The following is a 25,840-nucleotide window of genomic DNA, read 5'->3' as shown; positions in this document are numbered from 1 at the left end:
TAATGGGCGTGAGAGTGGAATATCCAGAAAAACTTCTCTTTTTCAAAGGGGTTATAATTTGACTGTAAAAATTTGCTTTAGGCTGAAAACTTGGCAAACAAGGGCTCAGCTCAGGAGGGATGGAAAAATATAAATCAATCAATCAGCACAGTTGTTTTTGGTAGCGAGGGGGCCAAGGCCCAAAGTTCAGACTCCGTCTTTAGAGGGAAAGGCAAGGGGAGGTTGAGGCAGGATTTTGGTTTGGGCCCCATCTCTATTGTTGGGCTAAACTTTCAAAGCTTGAGGAGTAAATTACAGCTGCTGAGTGCGTGGCCAGCCCCAGAGCCTCTGAACTACCCCTGTGTGCAGGCAAAACAAGGAAGCTTGCACTTGTAAGCACTCTGAATGTACAGGGAATAGAGTTTGACCAAGCTGTGGGTGCTTGTGTACCTTACATACCAGCACTGGTGAATTTATTTCTCTAACTAAAAGTGTCAAATGAAATTTAGTTGCCAGTGTTTAATTACCCCTTTGTTTAATTTTCCTGGGGTAGGTGAGAAGCAGCTGTTGCTTCCCCCCATCTCAGGGCTCTGAGGATCCTCTCTCACTCACCACACCCTCACCAGCTCTTCATGGTCCATATCCTCCCTGGTGACCAAATGAACCCTGGAGACATGATCCTAGCTTATCTCTTATTCCTTTCTAAACCATCCTGCACGCTAGACCTGAGTACTTTGTGGAACACCCTGTATGTATTAGGGGCTGAACACCTCAGGAAGAGTTAAAAGTAAAAGCCTTAAAGTGCACCCCCGTTAGGGACATTTTCTAAAAATTCCCAACCATTTGCTAGCCCCTGTTCAGCTCCACTGGTGATAGCGACATGGGCGGCTCTAGTGTTGATGGGTTGCAGGCTGCTGCTACCTTTTTACCTGAAGAAGAACTCTGTGTAGCTCTCTCTCACCAACAGAAGTTGGTCCAATAAAAAAGATTACCTCATCCCCGCTTGTCCCCCTAGCTACTTTTTTAGGACATAGTGTCATCTAGCAGCTCTGCTAAGGGCAGCTCAACTACAGTTTTCCTAGCTTTTGTGACTCATTTGATGCTGCACACACTTGTGTGTGTTCATAAAGGCACCCTTCAGTCCTGTCTTGAGTGCAGGGGACTGGACTAGATGACCTCTCGAGGTCCCTTCCAGTCCTACAGTTCTATGATTCAGGTGCACCGAGGGTAGGAGGACTCCGTATTCTCCAGCAGCTTTTTTTTTTTTTCAAGTTAAAAAAACCCAAAACAACACACACACACACAATAACATACAGATTGGACAGGTAGAACAAGCAGGGGGAGATCTCACGGAAGTTGATACAGTGCAGGAGATTTCAGGGCTAGCCCGCTTTTCTGTGATGGCTTGAAGAAGGCTTGCTGTAAGCTGCTCATAGGATATGACCTTTAAAGTTCTGGATGATGTGGTCCCTATACTGGCATATTATACACTTTAAAATCAGTTAGTCAAGGCCTGCTCTGCACATGAGTCGCTACACTTTTATTTGACTGGGGGGAAGGAGCAGAGGAAGTCGAAGAAGCATTTAAATGGCATCCTGCTTTGAAAAGAAACCTGACATTTCAGTCTGCTTTTCTATTTATAAATGACCCCCCTCTCTAATTCTGTTTTTAGGGACAGAGAGAGGCCTCCAACCATGGTACACAGCCGATTTCCCAGCTCCCCAGGCGCAGCAAGAACATTTAGGTACTAATCTTTTTACAGCTACTCTTGAGCAATGGAATTTCCAGGTGCGTGTGTTTTCAGGGCAAAAGCAGCCCCGGTAAAGCAGCTTTTCAAAAGACACTTTGTTTCTTTCCATAAAACTTAAAAAAAAAAAATAAAAAAAAAAAAAATCAACCTTTGGCACCCAAACAAAACAACCCTGCTCCCCCTTAAACGCCACATGCAAAGAAATAGAAACGTAAAAGTTATTTTGAAAAACAAGGATGTGGATTTAAATCAAAGGTGCTTAGATTTGGGGGAAAGGTAAATTAGATCCCCTCAGAAACAGTGATAATTGGGGGAGAGATTTTACAAGTTTATTTTATGTACCACTGTGTCACGCATCTCTTTGTTGCTCAAGAATGTTGCCTCACAAGTTCCCTAGGGTGTGAAAGGGCCATGCTGACGGGAAGGCTTGCCACTTAGAGCATACATGAGGCCACAGGTGGGATACGTGACACCTACGGAAGGGTAGATTATGCCTACTTTACATTGTAAAAGGTAAAGGGTGTGAGGTTTTTCTTTTTCTTTGGCCAATGTAGTTCTTATGCTGGCAGAGTAAAGTTGTAAAACTTTTAAGTGCAGACAAGACCTTAGCCCTCACTCAGAGAGCAGCACAGCGGTGGCCAACAGTAAGTTAGAAGTCAGTTGGTGTCTACACTCCAAAATTATTATTATTTAGTATTCGTATTGTGGTAGTACCTAGGACCCTCAGTTGTGGCCCAAGACCCCAGTGTGCTAGGCACCGTACTAACAAAAAACCAAAAAGTCCCTGCGCTGAGGTGTTTACGATCAATGGAACTGGTCTTTTCTGGGCACAGTCTCTCTGGGTTGTAAGCAGTTTGCATAGGCAGGGCAGAACTGGAGTTTGAGTGGATGGATTGTCAAAAAATTCAAGAGACCTTCACATACCACAGAGGAAGGTATGCAGGGTGACCAGTGTTTATGGGGGCTGGGTTGAGGTTTGGAAGGTAAATGTGATTCAGTAAAGGAGCTGAGCAGGCACATTAAAATCCCCTGCAAAGGATCTATTGGCACAAAGACCCCAACAGCTGTGAATGAAATGGGTAGTTGGAGCATAAGTACAGTTCTAGTCTATGCAGTGTGTTTGTGTGTACACAGCTCTGCCATCCACCGGGCCCCAGACCACTCTACCCTTAAATAGGCTACAAGAAAGGTCTGGTATGAGGGCAGAGTATGGAATAGCCTCTCAGCCCTTGGCTACATGGGTTTTTAGCACTGGTGTAACTACCCTAGGATAAACCACTAGTCTGTGCACCTTGTACCAGTATCTGCTGTGACTTGCACTAATTTGAAACCAAGGTAAGTCACAGGTTAAAATGAGAATTTGCATTCCTCCTTTCTCCTGACATTCATATGCATCACACAACTGATTTTGCACAAGTGGCATGCTCTGCTCACAAGGACTGGAAGAGCAGGATGTATTTGAAGGGCCGGACTGAGGGATGCATTGTTGCCAGGTGATCGCATCTCCCTGCCTCATCCCCCATCCTGAATGAAAGACTTCCTCTAAAAGCCAACAAGTTGTTAATGCAACTGATTTCCATACTGCCGCCTATGAGGCTTGTTCTTCTTGGGGCTGCTCTCTCCCCGGCAATGGGATTCAGTTAAACTGTGTGGATGCTTTTAAACTGATTTTGAGTGGCCCTTACTGCTTTAGCTTAATTTGGTAGCCAAAACTAGGGGGGGGGTTGGGCTCAGCTTCCCTGCCCTCCCCAGATCACCGTTGGCTGGCAATTGCAGGAGGTAGATAGTGTATTGCGGGGCCCAGCTGCTTTGCTTTACAAGCAGCTGCCTCTGGCCCTGTGATGAGGGGCTACAAACGAGATGAGCCTTCTGGAGGCTGCTGCCCAGGTGTTGCAGGGTCCCTTCCTTAGGTTGAAGGGTAATTTCCACTCCTACCCCCATCAAGGTCTGCTCCAGAGCACATACTTACTGTGATCCAAGGCCATTCATTGTAGCACCCGCTATCTGTATTCAAATGCAAGCAGAAAGAGACGGAAATTTTACACACACAGGAGTCAGGAAATTCATGGTACGGCTCCCTTAGCAGCCGTAGTTCTGTGCCCTGGTGCACACGTATTCTTTTAGTCATTATACATTAACATTATGGCCTTATCCCTTAAGGAAACTAGGCTCATTTCCAGGTCAGTGCAACCAGAGAGCTGCTAATTACCAGGGCTTTGGGGGAAGTAGGGAACATGGAGCCAGGGTGTTTCTGGCCACAGCGAGCACAATGGGATTCTCTGGTGGAACAAGTCCTGTTCCACCTGGTCTTCTCTGGTGCCGTGACACCTACCCCACTGTCCCACCATGCTCTGCTTTGGTCTGAACTTGCTTGTGGTGATGGGACCAAATTGTTGTTTAACTCTATGGAGTGGCACCAGGCTGCAGCTGTCTCCAATAACAGTAAATTAAATAGTGTAGATGAGGGTAACATTTTAGCTTATCAAATTCTCCACCCACAAGAGCCACCTTGAGGGTAGGCAACTAATGGCCAACTGACCTCCCTATTTTTACAAAAAAAAATAGGGTCAGACAACACAGGTGCCTTCTTAAACCTCCCAGCCTTAGTGGTATGTTCCTATAAATCTGGTAACAAAGAAAGGAGCTGTATCAATATGGGAAAGATAACAGTGGAGAAAGGGGGTGTCTGGATACCACACCCAAGAGAAAAAATCCTGTCTGTGGCCACCTCATCTGAGTATCTGTGCACTGACCCTCCCCACCCCCCACATGAGCTTTTGCAAGAATCATCTTTGCATTGTGTTTAAGAATCCAGAGTTTACTCCATGGCCACTTTGTGGCACATTCCAGCCAGCCAGCCTGGCCATGACTGCTTTGTAACGCCAGCTTCAGGAATAAAAAAACAGTGCACATTTCCTGAGCAAAGATGGAAAACAGCTGTGCTGGAAAAAGGAGGGGCTTTGCTGGCTAAGCCGTGGAAAATACAGATCAAGCTCTGGTTGTGCAATCCTCCCTCATTGGCCTTTAGCTGCTAGTGTGGCAAGGGGAACAGCTGGAATTGACTGCTGGTCACTGCCAGTCAGGGAAACACCAAGAGCCAATGAGGAGCCTTCAGTGGCCACAATCCTAGAAACTGGTACTTTATTTCTGCACGTTAGGCAGCTGCTCAGCTCCTGGGCAGTTCAGGATTGTGATACGTGACATCATTTGTTCTCTCCTCTGGAGTTCAGTCCTCTTCACTACTCCACAGATAGATCTATCCAGCCAGTGGCTCAACGGTGTTTGAATAATCAGCCATGCTACAGTAGCACGCACAAGACACACATCTATCACTGGGGCAGTGCAGAGAAAGAGTCTGTGCAGTTGTGGGGTAGGATAGCTGCCTTGTGCTCAGTATTGAGCATAGGGTTGGGCAGTATGACCAGGGTGCTGGGCCTACATCCATAGCCTACATACCGTAAGGTTTGTGGCATATGCCAGAATGGAGGGCACAGTGATCATTTTGGGAACATCAGAATCGTGCACCCCATCATGCAGGACCGGCTCCAGCTCTTTTGCCGCCCCAAGCGGCGAAGAAAAAAAAAAAAAAGAAAAAGCCGCGATCGGCAGCAGCTCTACCACACCGCTTCATTCTTCGGCAGCAATTCGGCGGCCGGTCCTTCTCTCTGAGAGGGACTGAGGGACCCACTGCCAAAGACCTGGATCTGCCGCTGCTTTCCATTGGCTGCCCCAGGCACCTATTTCCTGTGCTGGTGCTTGGAGCCGGCCCTGCCATCATGCAGGCTTTGCCAGCACCTGCCTGGAGCCCTCCTGCTTTACAAAGGCAGGGATGATTGGTGGTCATACATCCTGCTAGGCTCCAACAGAAGGGGCAGGAGCTGGGTATTAGTTTTTACTAGATTAATAAAAATGCCTTGATTCCTACTTTCTTGGAGTTGGCCTCCTAAGGGATTTCTTTATTTGCACCAAGTCCAAGGTTTATTTTATAAGATCTGTTGGTTTTAACATGAGGTTGAGTTTGAAGCTGATGGGGAGGGTTTTGATTACACTTTATAAGAAGGAGCTGGTGAACAAGCAGAAAGAGTCAGGATTTCCATGGTATAGTATCCTCTTGTCAAAAACCCACCATGGCATTTTGAAAGAGCTCAGATGCTTCTTGTGCCAACACCAGCCTTGCACTCTTCTTTAGCCAAGCAAGAAATGAAGAGTAGTGGCAAGAGAGCAAAGGAATGACATAGACCACCCACCACCTCCTTCTCTAGCTGTTCAGATTTTTACTTACAAGGCTGGCCTCTCTTCCTAGCACCTGGAGATGCTATCAGGGCCAACAGAAGGCAGCAAGATGAATGGGTTTTGCTTCACTGCACTGAGTGTAGGTGCATTGCTACTACTGAGATAATGTGCTCTTATAACTAGTGACTCTAGGTTCTAACCAAATGGAATCTGAACATAAGAATTTAGGCCTCTCAATGTTTGTAACCAGTTTACAGCATGGTTACAGGCAACCACAGATCACATCCAGGCCACCCCTGAAAAGGAAGAATTACAAGGGTAAAGATGTAGCGTGATGATCCAAAGGAGTAAGGATCACTAAAGAGGTAGAATCCAGGAAAGAGACCATCTAAGAAGTGTTCTAGGAGGGGGTGATAGGGAAACAAGGGACACCGGTATCTTCCTGGTGCTATGTGCCAAATTCTGGAAGCGTACTGAGTCAGACTTCCTATGTTATAAAGGGAACACCATCTTAAAGCAGTTAACAGTGTGAAGCGATAGCGTTACCAGATGCAAACTGAGGCATCAGGCAGAGATCAGTAAATGGATGAGAAAGGGAGAGTGAATTAACGATGGATGTGGAAGCTGTGTCACTTTTACAGAACAGATGATGGAGCAATGACACTAGAACTCAGCTGGATCCAGAGAAAATAGCTTAGTGGACAAGTAAAAATAGTGTGTCTGGGATAGAGGCTTGAGATACAGAAGAGCTAGCGGAGCTGCACCAGCACGGGGGAAAAGAGAGATTGTTCATACACCAGAAAACCCACTACACAACCAGATATGTAAAGAGAAAGAATGCCAGCCGGGGGGGGGGGGGGGGGGGGGCGAGGAGAGAAATGAGAGTGTCTTTGAGTAACACTGGACATGTGGAAATTAACAGAAATGGGGTGGAAACAAATGTCTGTGTTCAAGCACTTATGGGAGAGTATTATACAGTGCAAGGTGAAAGATAATGGTAATATCTGATACTAAGCACCCAGTGAACGAGTGCCAATCTCCCTACACAATCACGCGTGCAGCATCCCAGTTGTGCTATGCTTTACAGCCAAGACACAAACCATGTCCCAAAGAACAGACTGCACAAAGGACTAACAGGAGGGGAGAGGATTGTGGAAGGAAGAACGAAGAGAGCACATGATTTCTTTGGTTAGCTTCGCAAACTTCTTAAGTCTCATCAATGCCAAAAACATTGTAATGGTTATTGATTTTAAAAATCAGTTTAGTTAAAATCAATATAAACCTATTGTGTATGCATTTACAGCAGGTTAGTATTTGCTTAAATTGCAAGCTGTACTGATTTAAGCAAGGGTTGCACCGGCTTAAGTGTGTTGACATTAGGGGTGTGCACCATTTAAATTAAAATCTTTTTAGTTTAAACCAGTGCAGCTTGTCTAGTACTGACAAAGCCTTACAAGATACAGGTGATTCTAAAAATAAAAGTTTTATAAGTTTTATTAGTGATTATTAGAACTGGTTTAAAAACTTGGAATTTCCATTCTGCAGGAAATTCTAATAAGTATCTTAGGTGCAAGATTGGAATGAGAGCAAAAAACAAAAAAACCCTGAAGTTTCCACTGAAACAAAATATTTTGAAAAATTGTATTCAGGTCACCCAGTTTCATTCTGATAAAACTGAAATGTTTTGTTCTAATTTTGACTTTACATTTTCTATTATAATTTGTAACAGACTATAAAAATGTTGAAGCAATGACTTCAAAATGAAAAGTGTTCCATTCTGATGGACAATGCAGCTGTGTTGAATTTAATAAAATGTTTCATTCCCCCAAAACAAAATGTTGTCAAAATTGACAAAAGTTCCCACAGAAAGTTTTGATTTTGATGAAGTACCATTTTCAACGGAGAAATGTTCAGGCATAAGATTTGACCAGCTCTAGTGATTTATTTTTTCAAGAAGGGGAGGGTAGATTATGGGACACGAGGATGAAAGTGGGAATGAAGAAATAAAAATGGAGAGCTGTGGTGTTGAGGGAAGGAGGGTACACATTCCCATGCAGTTCAAACATCTAGGGTATTCTTTGTGTCCTGAACCAGTGTGTAAAATTGCTGTGTGCTGCAGTGTTCCACCCTATAGACAGTTGCCTTTCAGTGGTGCATTACACATGCAGTTTTATATTGCATTTATAGGATTTTTATGGGATTAAAAGGAACTGACCACTGCAAAGAAAGTAAAACAGAGCATGAAACCATGAGCTCTGCTGGAAACTACTCATGCTACTGAGGGGTGGACTTTCAGACAGGAAGATGTGCCAACAAATAGAAGCTCCCGGGGGAGGGGGAAAAAAGTACTTGGTAGAAAAGTAGGGGCTCATTACCACATCTGAACTGTAGAACCGCAGCTGCTTTTTCTGTAGCTCTTCATCTGTTTTTCTGTTCATTTTTGTCCTTCTCTTTAACCTTGCTTGGGAAAACATCTCCAAGGACAAATAAAAATGATTTTCTTACCAGCATTGCTGACTTTGCAGCCTGTCAGAAAACTGACTAAACTTGAAGCTCTTTCAGTCAGTCACTTTAAAATATAGTCAGCATTGTGTTAAAAGATGAAATATACTAATTCAAAGCCAGGGTTACTCTGCTGCATCTCAAGGAGCTCCAGCAGGAATCTAAGTAAAACTATGTTGTGCTAGGCAACATGACAGAAGAAGCAGTCACAAAATATTTGAGCTTGGATCTTGTGTTGTGGTGGTGAAGGTAACCAGATCTGTCCAGTTAATAAAGAAAAGCAATTAGAAACAAAACCATCCACCTGAAAAGGTACCCATGGAAAACAGGAGATGCCATTAAGATTTCAGATCCAAGAGAGCTCATCATTTCTTGCTAAGGCCATAATCAAATGGTATAAAAAGATGTTAGAAAAATAGCTTTGGTCCTTCAACTCCTTGCAGCTGAAATCTAAAATAAATATAGGCAAAGTTTTATCACTAATTACACCCTGTGAATCTGGAGTAAGTCCAAATTTATACTTGTGTAACTGATGGTAGAATTTGGACCTAGAATTCCCTGTAGGAAAGTGCCCTGTGTTAGACAGCATGCAATCTTCTGCTTTCTTGCTCCCTAGTATGCATCTGGGCCATTAGATTTACAGAGGAAACATTCTGCAAGGGTCGCACTGCAGCAGTAGGCCCATGCATAAATCTCTTGGAAGATCCAGTTTTAAAATTCTTGTTAGGACACAAGTGAAAACGGGTTTGTGCATCTCACCTTTATTCCTAGTAGGCCGTTCTAGCCTGCTTTGCTCAGGGCCTGCAGCAAGGCTCAGGATTGAGGTGCTTTTGTAGTGGCTGTGGGGATGTGATACACATGCACAGGCCTGGGTCTAGCCCTAGAAAGTGCAATTAAATCCTTTCCTGTACTTTAATGACCATCGTGCATACGCGCTTATGTAGGTGCAGTGGTGATGCCATAGTTGAGTTGAGCATTTTACTACTTGCAGCAGGGCAAAAATTCCTGTTTTAAACACAAATGATTTTATGTTGGGGTGGGCATGCATGCACAGATATATGCAGTATTGGAGAAAAAGTCAAATCCAAACAGGTGGTCTAATTTTCAATCAAGCTTTTAATGAAAAGATCATAAAATAACAGTTTCTTATCACTGTACATTAAGACTGTAAATTTCTGAATGCTGAGATCATATTATAGTTTCTGTATATTTTTATATGACACTTGTGTTGGAGCCACAACAGCATGTGGCTCTGACCTGAATTCAAGCTCTTGAAGGAAATGAACAGAATATTGCAGGAGTGTTGGTCCCTCCGCAGGAAACATCCAGGGCTCTTGGACTGACATAGTTAAGGCTTAAAAAGGAGATAATGCAGCCTCCCTTTTCCAGTTTTATTTAAAATAAGAAAACCCACCCAGAACGAGACCCTTCTCCCTCCCCTCAGAAACAGCCAATCCAAGCTGTTTGGGAAATTATAGTAACAGTGATCCTGGGTGCTTTGATTGGCTATTTGTGAATAATGATGTTTAAAAACATCCAACAGTTTGATGAAAGCAAAACCTATAAGGTTTCCCTAATGCCATCAGCACATTGTAGCAGGATGCGGTGCCCTATTCTAAACCTTCCCCACTCCATCCTGTAGGGAATGCTCAGTATTATAAGCATCAGCCCCACCAATGCCCACATGGTTAATACTGGGCTACAAAATGTGTGGCAAATACCCCAGGGGGGAAAAATGGGATGAGGGAAATGGCAGGAGTGGGGTGAAATTAATCTATCAAAAACACTTCCCTCTCTCATTAAGTTCATGGTCCAGCATCTCTGAGAACAGTAAATTACAGTACAGAAAAGTGTGAGCACAGCAGGTCTGCATAGGACAGAGAGGAATCAGGGTCGCGCCTCTCAATGAGGTCCAGCTCAGAGCTCTATGAGAGTTGGAAGTGCCCAGTGGGAGATCTCAGTGAAGTTCTGGGCACCATCTCCTTTCAAAAGGAAAGAAGCAATGCCAGAAACCAGTGAGAGAAAATGCAGTTTCTCTTCCTGACCTACAACAAGGGAACACTTTGAAAGGAAGGGGCCTGGAAATCTGACACAGCCTGCCTATGCTGCTCCTAGAGAGTCTGGAGAACCATGTGTTTTGTAACAAACTCGTTAACTAATTAAATGAATCTGATTTTCAAGTTTTGCTTCTAGAGAATATGGCTAGGTATAGACTGCAAGAGTGAGTGTGTGAAGGGGAAGTGGTTTGCATGCATTGTCTTTGCTGTGGACCTACTTACAGGGTTGAGGTCTACCACCCTCCCTCCAAAATATTCCTTTTGTCTTTAGCCCTGCACTACTGATTGGAAGGGCTTCTTTGTTTTACACCCCAGCTATGATTGTCTAGCTTCAACACGCATCAGTTTACGACTGAAGTGTCACAGCCAGCTACATTTTATATAGATCTTGGACTCCACATAGCTACAACAGTGAATGCAGTGCTTCAACTTAAATTGCAAATCCCATCACCATGCCAGGATGCTCTTTGGCTGCAGCTGGGATTAGACTTCTTCCAGTTATCTTGGGCACCAACTTCCCCACCTTGGAGATTCTTACTGCTTTCACAGCAAATATCAAGAAGATGGTAGAAGAGCAGGCTGGAGAGGGAAGGGAATGCAATAATCAGTCACCAGTTCTAATCAGCAGTGCAGGACCATCCTTCTCCCCTACATTTACCCCCTCGCCACGTTTTTCCAGTCATCTCAGAAACCATAGATTTTGCTTTACAACATGCCCTGGATGTGTCCCTGGTCAAGCCCCACACTCCTGCATTTCAGAACTGAAGCAACACGGTAAAATACTGTTAAGCCAGACTTTGAACCTGCACTGCTCTAAAACAATGCTTTCCACGCACGAGAGAGAGGAAAAAAAAAAAAAAAAGACAGGAATCTTAAGAGTGACATAACTGGAAACATTTAAATACAGCAAAACATAAATTCCTCTTCTATGCAAAGCTACAAAAGTCCAGTCTTTGTATTGTCTTCACAGGTTATGGTTTATGGCTATGCTGAGTCTCTGAGATTTTTTTTTTTAATATATTTTTTTTCTTTTTTTTTCTTTTTTTTTTTCTTGAAATCCTGTAGAGAAGACCCTGCGGACACATCTTTGTGTTTGCAACTGTTCTGAATTTCATTGCAAAACTGTGCATACAGAATCTGAGAAATAAATACATTCATTACTGCACATACATATTGATACAAAAAACAACACTGTCAAATAGTGTTTGCACCATCTTTGTTAGATATTAAGACCAGGCAAAATTAATGTTTCATTTTCCATCAGCCTCCCTCAGGTGTTTGAAGTGGCTTTGGTGTCAAATTTTATAAACTAAAAAGAAAGAATCAAGACTATGGGTGGGGAACTTTTTGAGTTTAATTTTTTTTTTTTTTTGGGCGTCAGCAGTATTTTAACAAACCATCGTCATTGGCAATCTTTAGACTATTCTAACATGCAAATCAAGCATATGTTTCCACATGGGTTTTGACTGGGCTCTTCTACACAAGATATTAAGGTTTGGAGTGAATTAGTAGAGCTATCTTAATTAACAGAAGGATTAAACAGTCCAAACAATTTGGCTCATGCTTCTGCACAATCCTGAATGTAGGAAGGGCACTATATGTACAATATACTACTGCCCTCAACCCAGACCATTAAAGCTAACCAGGTTGGCCTCTTCATTCCATCAGGGAGTTGTGTGGGCTCTGCAATAGTTTTTATTCAGTGCAGAGGGCCAGTTGAAAGTTGCACTTTTCCTTCTCTTCCATAGCGACAAAGACTCACAGAAGCTGCATGGCAAGAGCTCTTTGGTGTCTCCTGTGATCTTTGTGGCTTCTGTCAGCTACCCCACAGCACTGGGCTGGGCTTTTGGGTTTCTTTTGGCAGCTCCCACTAAAGGGATAGAATGTGAGATTAGCCCAGCTCTTGTGGCCAATGTTAGGGAAATGTACTGGCTACAGCGGCTTCAGCCATTTGCAGGCGACATCAGTCTCTCCTTTCTCGAGTCTCATATATTCCTCCCCACGCTGCTGGTAACACAGCCAGACCTTTAGAGGAAGAGTCAGGCTCCTTAGGACTAATACTCTCTTCTTTCTGCCCCCATTTCCCATTGGCACAGACCCAAGGCCCTACTCTACCTTAGTTGTCAATGATAGACTTTTCTTTCTGTAATTTAGCAACGAAACACAGCAGATGAGGCTACCCACACCCAAAACAACCCTGCAGGTGTGGTGTGTCTCTCTTCTTCTAAGACATCTCTTATGGGTTGTGAGGACAAAAATAAAATAAACCCATTTCCCTAATTACATCTCCCAAACCCTAAGTAGTGTTGGAATGCAGTTTGGTTCATAGATGACTTTTTTGGGGGTGGAGGGGGGTGTTTCTAGTTTAAGAAATGTTGTTATAGCCTTCAAAGACAAATCAATGGAAAAAGGAAAGATTAATTTTGACTGGCCCCTAGATCTGTTGAGGTCTGAAACTGTAAAAGTTTATGTAAACAATGAGATAAATATATTAGTATTTTTCTGAGCCAAGTGAGGTTCCATACTCATTCAAATGTGCTTTGGTTTAAAAAATAGTTTTGTGAATTTGGGTATGAGCTTTTTTATTTTTTAATACAACTTTTGCTATTTTATCCTGTTACTCCGAAAACATTCTGGAACTAAGTGACTAAAGCATATATTTAAGCTGCCTGGCCTCTATTTTTGTTTTTAAATTGTTTTATTCCTCTTGAGGCTCTTTGTGTATCTTAAAAAAAAAAATAAAAAAATAAAAAAACAAAATTAAAAAAATGTAACTCCCTCCCCCCCCCAACCCTAGAACTCTTAAAATCTTAAATATGAAACTAGTGTTTTGCTTTCTCATTAAAATACAGAAAAATGTTTGATACAATACTATGTCGTACAAATGCAGTTGAGTGTTTAGGCCCCCAAGCAGGCCTCAAACAGTCCCTGAAGTTTTGAGTATTATTAGTTATTTATCATTATTACTGTCACAATTTGGAAAATGTTGTTTCTATTCAGTCTATGGAACACACCTCTACACAGCTACTTGAAAAAGAAAAAGAAAATTTCCTTTTGTACAATACTCTTGCTGTACACAGACTTTATGTCGTATTGTTTAAGTGCTGAGGGGGGGGAGGGGGAAGGAGGTTCCTTTAAAAAAAAATATATAGCATTGGGTCCTGAAACTTCAAAATGATTCTCAAGGCTTAAGAAACAAATCAAGGAGGAAAACAACAAAAACACCCACACACACCTGTAAGTCTAATCAAACAAGGGGGGAGTGGGGTATCTGCTCAATAATAGGGCCTAGCTCTGGTCTTCATGCTCTCTGCATTCCATGTCTTGGCTCAGTCACAGCTTGAGCTAGTTTCCTAAAGCTGGATTCTGCCCCCCCCCCCCCCCCCCCCCCCCCGCCCCTCTTCCCATTACCAGCTTTGCTCTAGTAATTCATAGCCTGGCCAGTCCCATCACTGACACGTGAGAGAGGATAGAAGCGTGTCGCAGATGCACCTCAGGAATATGCAGCACGGAATGGAGACATTCACTGTAGCACCACAAGCGGGGGGTGGGGAGGGGAGGGAGGGAACGCCCCACAAAGCAAGAAGCAAAGCCCCATCGACAGCTGTGTGTTCCTGAACAACAGAGCTGAAAAATCATTTTGAAACTCTGGACTCGGTGGTTTCTTAGCCAGCCAGCGGCAATGGGAACTCTGCTCTGGCTGCACTCTAAACCCATACGGGATTCAATTCAGCTTTAGGGCTTTTAGAGGGAGGGGCAAAAGCGGAAAGAGGGATAAAAAAAAATAAGCCTAGATGCTAATCTTGCACTGGTGTTCCTTGGCCCAGCTAAAGGCTTCTCTGAGGAGAAGGCTGATAGATGAGGCCTTCACTATTCAAATGTTTCAAGGGACTTTCTCAGGAGGGTTTGGCAAGGGCTCAGAGGAAGATTTTTATTTTTTTTAAACATGGAAATGCTAGACACTAAAGAACAGCGCATCTCAGCACATGGATCAAGAGATCCATTCTCCCCATGGCTGCCCCATGACTCTCACTGACAGAGTCTAGGAGCAACAAGACAATGGCACTAGAAAAACCATGGCAGTGTGGGGAGGGCAAAAGAGTGGGGGCAAGTGTGTTCTCTGGAATAGGACACCAGGCCAAGGCTCAGCAAGGTTTGGGGTTTGTCTATTGCATGGAGCCTGGATTCCAGTTTCCTCAGTTCATTCAAATGACCCAATAAACTTCTCATGGACTACTCTACCTTAACAGAAAAACACTAGTCAAAATGAAGCTTATATGTCTTTGTTTTAATTGAACGTGCTCACTTGTCTATTTTTGGTCTAAACTTAAAAAAAAAAAAAATTTTGTTTTGAAAACAAGCCAGGCAGGGTTCAGTGAACCCAATGGATAGGGAGGACAATGGTTTTGAGCCAGGAGGGAAGGGTGTAAACCTTACTCAGTTCAGAAGGGATGATTCTACTGGCTGTGAATTTTTACCACCACACTCCACCAGTCATGGGAGGCTTGAAATAAGCCATAGCTTTCCACAAGGGCACGCCAACAAAGTCAAGGGGCCAAGAATCGGCAGGCTAAACTCTCTGTCTTCTCTCCTAAACCAATAGCAGCTGTTGGCTGTGATGTCTTAGGCAGATGTTGCAAAAACATTTTGTTGCTTTTTTCATTTTGTGTGTGTGTGTGAGCAATTTTCTAAAAGGGAGGATATGAAACACTTTGGTTTTTTTTTTCCCCCTCCTCCCCATCATATTGCACTCTGGATTCTAGTAAATTATAGGCTGCTACTCCCCTCACCCTCTGTCCTGCCAGGTGTTTACACACTGACCCAGATGTACTGGAAGAATGGAGGATGAGGGGACCTTTTTTCCATAGCATCCAGGTTCAATAAACAAAGCTGGAAAGGGCCCAAAAGCTCTAAGAAGTTTCCTTTCTTTTATCTAAAAGTGACTACAAAAAGCCAGGAGTTTGCTGAGTGAACCATTCTAAGCATCTATCCACTGGGGTCTCTGGCTTAATACATTTTTGTCTTTGGCCGAGCTTTGCTTTAATATTTTTCTAGCTGACTTTTGATGGAAGGACGGGGTGGTAAAAAAATCCCTTAATTTTAATTTAGCTTCTACTTTATACATTTACTTACAATAAAAGAAAAAAATACCTGCCTAATCTTTCACTAACCATCTTATTGTTCTCATGAATTCAAGAGGTAGCAAAGGTAACGGGTCTGTTCACACAGACTCGCTCTTTAGTGAGGGAGGAAAGCTAAAAACATACACACACACACACAAAAAAAAAAAAAAAAAAAAAAAAAAGTACCTAAGTAACTTGTAGCAAGTCCAGCCTACATCAAACCCTTTCCCTACCCCACCCACCCCAAGAATTAACCTCAGACCTTCCAGTTCAAACATTCACATAAACATTACAATGGTTTTTCCTTTAATAAAACAAGTACCTCTAAGCAAAGAATATTCATACGAAACTACTAGAAAAGTAAAGACTACCCCCTGCTCACTGAAAGAAATTTCCAGGGCATCCACACCCCTGTTCAGTCATGGGTAAGGCTGCAGAGGTGGAGAGGAGGGGTGAGGCATGTGGTTAGGTATGCCAAGATTAAAGACTAAACCCAAAAGAAAAAAAAATGTGTTGCCATTTCCTTAACTGAAATACTACTTGGCACACACCTAGGTAGACTGCTTTAGCCATCTCCACCTCATGGGGAAGGATGACAACTCCCATCACTGCTTCCCACAGAATTTAAATGGGCTACCAACCCTGTTACAGTCAGTCCACAGCTTCTGCACTGGGTACAGCAAAAGCAATGCTTTGTGGTTTTGTAGCCACTTGGGCTGTTAGAAAATGGGGTTCATTTTTTTAAGGAGTGGCAAGAAATGCCCTTATTGAATCTGGTTGTAGGGACATTAGTAATGTAACATGAACGCAAAAGGAAAGGCAAAGCCCACAGAGTAGCCAGTGGATGACACGTTCCACTTGCACTTTTTGTTAGTGCAGGAAATAACACTTGATCAATGTCTATAAAGCACTACAGGAGTGCCAAGGAAGAGAGGGGGGAAATAAAAAGAGTTGGTACAGCCCTAGTTGATCAGATGGAATTTCTCTCCCCATTCCCACTTACCATCCAACAGGCAGGAGACCTCACTCCTGCTACCTGGGTAGAGGGATCAAAAGAGAGGCTAAGTCAACACCCACAAAAATAGATGGCATTTCTTGCCACACCACTGAGATTTAGAAAGGGAGGGCTGGGGAATGATTTGAGAAGGGCATCAGCTTGGCTGTGGACCTATGTTTCTTTTTTATAAAAAAAAAAAAAAAAAAATCTTAAAGCTACGTTTGTTTAGGCCGCCCATGACTGAACAGAGGAGGGGAGTTGCCCTCTTAAGCAGCAAGTCTACAGAAAGGTAAATCACTGCGGATGGGCTCGAAGCTCATTCTGGAGTCTTTGGCTTATGTGGGAGAGGTATGCATTCGCAGGTGGCTGATCAGATTGCGCTGCTGGGTGAATTTTCCACCACACAGTTGACATTCGTAGGGTTTTTCTCCTGAGTGGACACGCATATGCTCTGTCAGTCGGTACTGCCGGGTAAAGCGCATCCCGCATTCCTCGCAAGCAAAGGGCTTGAGCCCTAAATGGCTGCGCATGTGCCGTGTCATGGTGCCCCGCTGTGTGAACATCTTGCCGCAGATGTTGCAAGGGAAGGGCCGTGTCAGCCAGTGAGTCTTCTCATGCTGCCGCAGAGTGGCTGGATCCTTGTAGCTCTTCTCGCATACTGAACACTTAAAGGGCCGGGATTCTGCAGCGTAGGGCTGGTTAGGGTTGGACAAATCTTCAGCTTCCTCCTTGCCACCGTACGTGCCTTCCTCCTTGATGTAGAGGTCTTCCTCGGTGTGCGTCTCCACGTGGGCATTGAGCTGCTCGGAGCTGGGAAAGCCCTTGCCGCAGGGGATGCAGACATACAGGTTGTCACCGTAGGCCACAGGCTCAAACCCCTCCTGCCGGTAGACGTAGTTGGCGCTGGTGTGCCCCCCGCTCTCACACTCGCTTTGTCCGCTGTCATCGCTCATCTCCTTGCCGTTTTCTATCTCCTCTTTGCACTGGAACGCCTGCTCCGGGCCATAGGCGTTGCTCAGGTTCCGCTCAGCCGACTTGGACAAGGGACCCACCAGGATGCCATTGGGCAGCCCCTCGCCTTCCTCGCCACCTTTGCCCCCCTCTTTCCGGTCAAAAGCATTGTCTTTCTTGATCCACTCCTTCTTGCGCGCCGAGTGCCGGAGGCTCTTGCGCTGGCCGCTCTCCACCAGGGAGTGGCTCTCCTCGTTCATGTCCATCTCCATGGGCTCGCTGCTGTCTGCTGCGCTCTGGGGGGCTCCGGCTGCAGACTCGTCGAATGATGAGGCACTGTTGGCTGCGGGGGCTGAGGCAGATTGGGGAGAGCCGTGCTGGCTTTCGCTGTGCTGCGTGTCGTCCTGGGAGGCTGCCGTGGGGAGCGACGGGCTTTTTTTGGACAGGTCGAGGCCGAGCTCCTGGTCGCCGCTGCTTCCATTTGCACTGCCACCGTTCTTGCTGGCTCCCCGGCTTAAGGAGTGAGAGTTCTCTTGGTTAGAGCTGCTGATGAAGATCTCATCGTCAGAGACCTTTCCCTTTGGCAGCTCTTTTGAGTGCGAGCCCTTCGTGCCCTCAGTTGACCCTGAATAACGAGTTTGGATGACTGAAGTGGTAGAAAGCCTCTGACTCCTGGGGGGTCTCCCAACACTGGGGCCGCCGGCCCTGCCAGCGAAAGACCTCCCATTCCGCTTCAGTTTCTTCCTGCAGAGAGCTGCCAGGTCGTGCAGTTGGAGGTAGCTTGCTGCGGTGAGGAGAGCATTAAAGTTCTGTTCACCGGGCTGGTCAGTCGTTAAGAGCTTCCCAGTATAAATAAAGTCCAAGATCTGTCGGAACACGGTGGGGTTCACCATGTCCGTGTCTAAGTTAATCAGGTTGTCATGCAGGACGAGGGATTTGAAATACATGCTGCTGGCTGCCAGGATGTTCTTGTGGGCACGAAACAGGGCATTTTCTACCACAATAATCACATCACAGAGGAAACCTTTGGCTCGTTGCTGGTTCAGCTGCAGTAGCAGTTGTTTGGCATGATTTGGCAGTTCCATCTCCACCTTCTCTTCCTTTCACCTTCTCTTCACCACCTGCAAGACAAGAGAATAAGGTCTGTGAGCCCACCATTTCCACTTGGACAAACCTGTGTTTAATAGACTGGTTTAACAGACTGCTGTTTAATACTAGGTTTGACACTGACTAAGGAGTTCTGGGTGCATTCCAGCACTGCAAGCTGTGCGCCTGCTATGAATACAGGGAGAAACATTTCTCATGCTAAAGCCTCAGGGTTTTTAAAATATATATATTTTTAAACAATCATGATAGGCTGAAACTACCTATCCAAAGGCATCAGCAGGGAAGCAATGGTTAGTTTGCAGTTTGTTTTTTCTTCTGCTTGAACTCCTTTAAGGGGGTGGGGGGAATGGGGGGAAAAAAGCAAGCTGTTTCACCATTATTTGTATACTTGAAACATGTAAAATATTTATCATAAGCAGCAGCTTTCATTGCTTTAAATATGCAGTTTGTGTCTTTGGAGTTAAAAATATTACATGCAGCAATTTATTCCATATGCAATGCAATTTAATTACATTGAGGTGGGAAATCGGGGGGAGGGGAGAGAGGGAACTTTTAAGAGTATAAAATGTGAGTTTGACCCCCCTCCCATTCAAATCCACATCCTGGTCCCCATGATGACAAGGACGACAAAACCAGGGCTCCAAATTAATTAGCATTATTAAAGTTCTTTAAAATGCTAAATGTTCTTGTTACCACTGCTAAAAAAAGCTCTCAATAACTTTAAATTATTTTCTTGGATTAAAGAAAAGAAAGAAAAATGAAATAGTACATAAGGGTTTTGTTTAAACAGATGAATCGCCTATCTCATGACACTGTTTCCTTTTTCTCATTCTGTCCCCTGAATGATGGTGAGATTGAAGACCACAAACACCTTTTCTATCCATATATTGCATATTTTTATTATACACACACAGAGCACTAATATATCTGGACTTTTAAACATCATAAAAATCCACTAGCTTTCCAAGCACTATTTTATCTTTTGAAATGCATGGCAGGGGGAACATCAAGATCAATTACATTTGTGGATTTCCTGGGTATTACATGGAATACTTGACACTAACCCTCTATTATGCGCATTGTATTTGGATTTCCAATTCCTTTTATAGTTCATTAGCTGGATTTCATACATGCAAAATCCAGCCCCGTACTTCACTGATCTCAGCATTCAAATTCTGTGGAGGCATTTCCCTGACATCTATTTTAAAAAGTACCTTTTCCCTCCCAGACAAACGAGTTTTGGGTAACCAGCCTGGAGTTAATGACCTTCCTCCAAATAGAAATGTAAATTTCCTCTTAAAAAAAAAAAAAAAAAAAAAAAGTTTGTGATTTTTCGCATTATAAATGGTTGCTTAAATTCACTGATCTCTATTAAACACCAAACATACACCACGTCAACACACTCTCTAGACCTTGGTTAATTAGTTTGTAGATTATCCTCCATTCTTCTCCCTCTGGTGAACCTCAAGAATTAATTCCAATTAACTTTTGACCCAGATCTGGAATAAAACCACTATCATCTTCAATATGAAGCTCTTACCCAGGGAGAGTTCATATTGAAGTCATTGAATATGAGGACTGGCCTCCAAAAATCAGCTGTAAGCAACATGAGAAGTGAGAACAGAGAATTAAGCAGAGCATTTGGAGGCCATAAGAACACTGGCTGGGTTCTCTTGGATATATAGCATCTGCCAGAGCGTGTTCATGCTTTTAACCATCTCTGATTTGGGCCTGTTCCACACAGTTTTTGTACCAATTTAACTATTTCAGTTAATGCTGTGATTTTATACTGATATTGTTAAATCAGTATAACCCTTACACTTGACACACAAACAGTTATATTGGTATAAAGGCTTATTACTATAACTTTAAGTACCTTTGCACTGATATAACTGTGGCCACACTAGGAGCTGTACCAATTGAACAATACCAGTTTCAGATCAATCTAGGTAAAGCAGTACAGGAATGGCATGTAAACCAGCCCTTGGATTTCTAAAGGAAAAGAAGGGAAACAGGGTGGGCAAAGTCTGAAGGTTCCAATGTGCTGACAACTCCTTTAGAATACTCCAAAATATTCTCCCTCCCATTTGTCTCCATCTTTCTAGTTCCCTCCATACTCACATGCAATCCAGAATTGTATTGAAAATTTGCTTCCACTAGGTCTCTTTCAGCATTACAAGCTTCTCTCCCACTTTAGCTGTCCTATCATTCAAATGGTTTTCTCCAAGGAAATAGGCTGGGAATGTAGCAACATTCTGGTAGCTGTGAAGGGGTTAAACTTTCTCTTTTTAAGATCAGTAAGTTAGTTACCAGTTAATATTTTTTATTACTTGTGCTTCCCATTACCACATTCAGACCCACCTTATCCCTCTGGGTAAAGTCTCACGTACTCAGGATAAAGAAATATTGAATGATGTTGTCAATCTCGAGGCTTGAAAAAAAAATCCATTCTTCCACTAGCCAGTGATGAATGGTAAGGGTTCCCTGGCAAGAGTGGCCTGCGTCATCAATTTCTGTGCCATGCAAGCTTTCGCTGGATACCTGAGTTTCTAGCTCTTATGGCTGTATAGAAAAACCTTCCAAATATAAGCCAATGCAAATTAGTGCTCGCGCACACATACTTTTTATTTAAATTTAAAAACCGAGGGCTACATTCACCGGTACACTCTGGCTCTTCTGTGCTGTCTCAGCGACACAAGGCAGCCAGAGCTTACTGGTGAATCCGGCCTCTAATGTGCAGAAGTTTAACACTGTTCCCAGAGACGGGTGGATGCTAGAAAGGGTGGAGGACAAAGAATAAAATGCAAGCCTGAGCAAAATAGTAATTATTCATTTCTTCTCCCCTCCCCATATGGCATTTGTGTCTGGTAGGGAAGCACACACTAGCTGCATGAAAGCCCTAGGAGACTAGGATCTCCACTATTTGATAGTGACAAGCACTTTAAAAAACTATGCATGCTGTAATTAGCCATACTGGAGAGTCACAGCACACATCCAATTTGTCTGGTTTTCATGGCTTGTTTCCGGAACTCCTGATTAAGAGGAAGAGACAGCAGCACACAAAGGCACCAGATACCCACATTTATCATCTAGTCATGTAAAATATGACTAACTTCTGTGTCATCGAGCCATATGGATAGGGAAGGGGAGAAAAATGTTACTTACAACATAACTAAACCCAACACCTACATATAAATAAATACCTATTGTTCAATCAGAGCAAATGGTCAGCTAGTTGCATTGTTCTCACTAACAGTATGATTGTTGTTCTAATGTGCACATAACACCCCACCCCGCAAAGAGAGAGAGTGATTTTAAGCTGTTCTATAAAGGAGATATGTGGGAAGGGAAATGAGAGACAACAATAGGTCTTGCCTAGCCAGACAAATGAGAAATTTAGTAGGTTACTGAACTAAAACCCAACTTATTTCACAGTTTGTGTCACTTGGAAATAGTGATGTCCAGAACATGCAGTATGCCTGAATTGCAAATGCCTGTTTGATATAAGGCTTTGCAGAGAGAAAGCTCTAATGCAGTACCTTGGGGGGGGGGGGAGGAGGAGGAGGGAGAAGAGGAAGGAAGTTTTACATTTTAACTCTTGTTTACGATTTCTGAAAATACGTCTGTGACCTTCCTTCCTCAGCCTGTCTTCTTTAGCTTTTTTAGCATGGTGTGTGTTCTTTAATGACGTCTCTTATTACAGTGCTTCAGTTTTCCTTATGTGTCTTTGTGCATCAGCATCACAAGTATTAAGTAACTACTACCACACGTTGTTATTTTGTAGGGCTCATGAAAAACAGTGAGCTTTCTAAAGCAGCCATGGAGTAGCAGAGATTGGGCAGAAGATTTTAAAACCAGTAGTCAATTTTCAACTCCAGGCACTCCAATGCAATCTAACGGATTAAGAGTTCCCCAGACTAGAGATTCCTGTTGATTTTGCAACAACAGTGTAGTGAACTCAATGGAGCAGCAGTGTCCCAGGCCAGGTCTAGGAGCGCTTTGCCAGTATAGCTATAATCTATTTTGCTATACTGGCAAATGCTCCTGGTGTGGACACCGCTTATTCCAGCCCCCACAAGCAAAATAAACTTTACCAGCAAAAGCAGGTGGCACAGCTATGTCGGTCACAGATCACACCTCTTCACACCCCTGACTGACAAAGCTATGCCAGCAGATATTTGTAGTGTAGACCTGGCCTTTATTTGCATCTTCTGAAGCGCTGAGCAAATCATCATAAATCCATTACAGACATTGGTCCAGAACTGACCAACTCCAAACACCTACTAAACAGGGATGCACCTTGAGAGCGTGCACCTTCTTGTTCACTAAATGGGCGCAGGAATTATTCAGCAATCCACAGCATTTAGGAGACTACACATAATCCCTAGGATGCTCCCAAACAGTAAGTAACAGCATAGATACAATACAAAAAAAATACCACAGCATTCCAAATAAATGGTGAACATTACAATTTTATAATAAATACCTTGTGCACCTGTATCATAGCTCTGAAAGGGGACAGGATCTTAAAGCATTACAACTGTATCATGCTCAAGAGAGATTCCTGAAAAAGCCAAAACCAACAACTGTGGAGCATCACAAACACCAAGGTTGTTTTTGGCCCACTGAAAGAAGCCTGGCTCTGTTCTAGGGGAAGGAAATAAAAAGCAAAACTTGTTCCATTCCAGGAGTAGCATGGGCACAGAGGGATTTCAGATGCTTTTCCATTAAGAAAGATATTTAAAAACATGGCAGACTCTCTTTGCTGACTAGGAGACTTATTACTGACATTTGTGTTCAAACGCAATGGAGTGTCCTTTGAATACAGTGTAGGACCAAACAGGACTAGAAGTGTGTTCGTCACACAGTAGTAGAGATTACTCAGATATAAAGGAAGGCTCCTGCCCAGTTTCAGTGACCCTGCAGTAACAACAACCACTTAGCATGCACCATTTCCAGAGGTATGAACCTCATCAAGGAGTCTGATGCACAATAAAGGAAGGAAACAAAATGGAGTCTTAGCATTACAGGGAATTCGCCCACAGCCAGCATCTAGCTAATGGAAAAGTGGGAGAGAACAGAAATGTTATGCTTCCAAGAAGATATTACACACAATGAATATCGTTAAAATAAAGCTACGCTAACTAGGAGCTGACAGTGTCTTCATAAGCAATATTGCCTAAGGAACTGGATGCTTGTGAGAATTGATAATCAATGTATTAAATCAGTGGCCCAAAGCCAAACTAGGGCATATTCTGGTCTGATGGGCATTGAATACAGTGTAGAACATACCACGTGCTCTAAGAGCTTTGCTGCTTTATTACAAAGTGAGAACAACTTAATCCTCTCTCCATTTACCATCAAGACTCTGGAAAGGAAATTGGTTAAAATTAGACTGTCAAAACACATAAAAACAGTAACCAAAAATAACTACTTAGGATGAAATACAAAATGCCACTGCAGTGCTTTAGGATTGTTTAAGGACCATAAAAAAAGATAATTACACCGATCCCCCAAAGCAAATCCCAAAGAAACTAAGGGTAGGTCTACACTTACCCGGTAGTTCGGCGGCAAAGCAAATCGAACTTCTGGGTTCGACTTATCGCGTCTTGTCTGGACGAGATAAGTCAAACCCGGAAGTGCTCACCGTCGACTGCGGTACTCCAGCTCGGTGAGAGGAGTACGTGAAGTCGACGGGGGAGCCTGCCTGCCGCGTGTGGACTGAGGTAAGTTCGAACTAAGGTACTTCGAACTTCAGCTACGTTATTCACGTAGCTGAAGTTGCATACCTTAGTTCGAATTGGGGGGTTAGTGTAGACCTGCCCTAAGACTGTAGCTATCTTTGCAACCTATGGCAGGAGACACTATTTGATTTCACTGCTGAGTTTCAGACTGGAGTGTTAGACAGTGTTTATATTTTAAAAGGAACACCAGTGAAGCAAGAATCGTTCCAAAGCAGACCTAACGAATCAGTCGTTTCATTTAGAGAATTTGTAGGTGGGAGAGAGACTAGAAACTGAGAAGCTGTTTATTGAAATAACTCTACTATTGATAAAATCTAACAAGTGGAGATTAGAAACTATGTATCAAATTAGATGCTATTAATCTTTGGCCTACCATGCACATTTTAATATACAAAGGAAAAGGTGGTATTCTCCTTGACTGCCTGCTGTCCCCAGCAGCTCTGTGCACGCCAGTGAACATGAAAAATAAACAAAAGAGGGAAGTTTATTCCCTGTTCTGCTTTCTTCTTCCACCAATTTATTTGGGTCCCTCTAGCCTTTACCAGTTAGAAGAATGCACTCTGTGTCCAACTGCCACCAAATTCCTGTGGGCAAGTCACTTCACTTCTCCCCGCTTTAGCTTCCCCATCTGTAAAATGGGGGTGAGAACACTTAGCTATTTGCGAGAGGCTTGGGTGAAAAAGTGCTTTATCAGGATGTATTCCTACTCTAATGCTCCCTTCATCCCACGACCATCTGCACAGCGGGATGACTCCCCGCATGTTCATTTCATTGAGGTTTTTGGGACGAGGCATAGGAAACATGGGCTCTCATGGATGCTCACCTCCCTGCAGACTGGTGGTGCCTCACAGGTTCCCCTGGGGAGCTGCAAATGCCACCTAATTAAACACAGGCAGGGGGCCTGGGTTCAGCTCTAAAACAGTCAAAGCCAGCCCTAGGGATGTGCTGACAGTGCTATCACAAATGGCAGCCTCCCATCTCCTGAACACAGTCAAAGCGCTGGAGCTGGAAGCAGTGTCAATGAAGTGCTCCGTTTCATTCTCTCTCTTTAAAAAAAAAAAAAAAAAAAAAAAAAAAAAGATAAGCAAGAGCTGTAGGTGGAAGGGGTGAAACACCAGGAGATCCAGGTGGGAGACTGGCCGCAGCACCATGGTGTTCACAGAGAGGGAGTCTCACACTTCATCTCAATATAGTTCAGATTAGCCCTGCAAGCAATGCTAGGACAGAGGCGTGCACAGCAGGGGCCGAGCAGCACGCACAGTAGAAACAGGCTGCGCAGTTGAAGCGGTAGGAATGGGGATGGGGGAGAGAAGGGAGGATTGTGATATCTTGTCAAACAGTAGGGTAAGATGTTGAGAAACTAACGTGAGCCACACTTGGGCTGCTGTGTTGAAATC

At 43.7% G+C, this 25,840-nt stretch overlaps 1 protein-coding gene across 1 annotated transcript in view; it reads right to left on the bottom strand.

Moving 5' to 3' along the window:
• Positions 1 to 15,937: 15,937 nt before the first annotated feature.
• The window catches only part of HIC2 (HIC ZBTB transcriptional repressor 2), a 100,634-nt gene continuing 90,731 nt past the window's right edge, over positions 15,938 to 25,840 (bottom strand). The window contains exon 4 of the mRNA XM_034791338.1: positions 15,938 to 18,713. Coding sequence (XP_034647229.1) covers positions 16,977 to 18,677 — 1,701 coding nt within the window. The 5' untranslated portion in view covers positions 18,678 to 18,713 and the 3' untranslated portion in view covers positions 15,938 to 16,976. The remainder of the gene's footprint in view (positions 18,714 to 25,840) is intronic.

Source organism: Trachemys scripta, chromosome 15 (genome assembly GCF_013100865.1).
Source record: "Trachemys scripta elegans isolate TJP31775 chromosome 15, CAS_Tse_1.0, whole genome shotgun sequence".
In the NCBI taxonomy this organism is placed as follows: domain Eukaryota; kingdom Metazoa; phylum Chordata; order Testudines; family Emydidae; genus Trachemys; species Trachemys scripta.
This window is presented reverse-complemented; position numbering and strand designations above follow the sequence as displayed.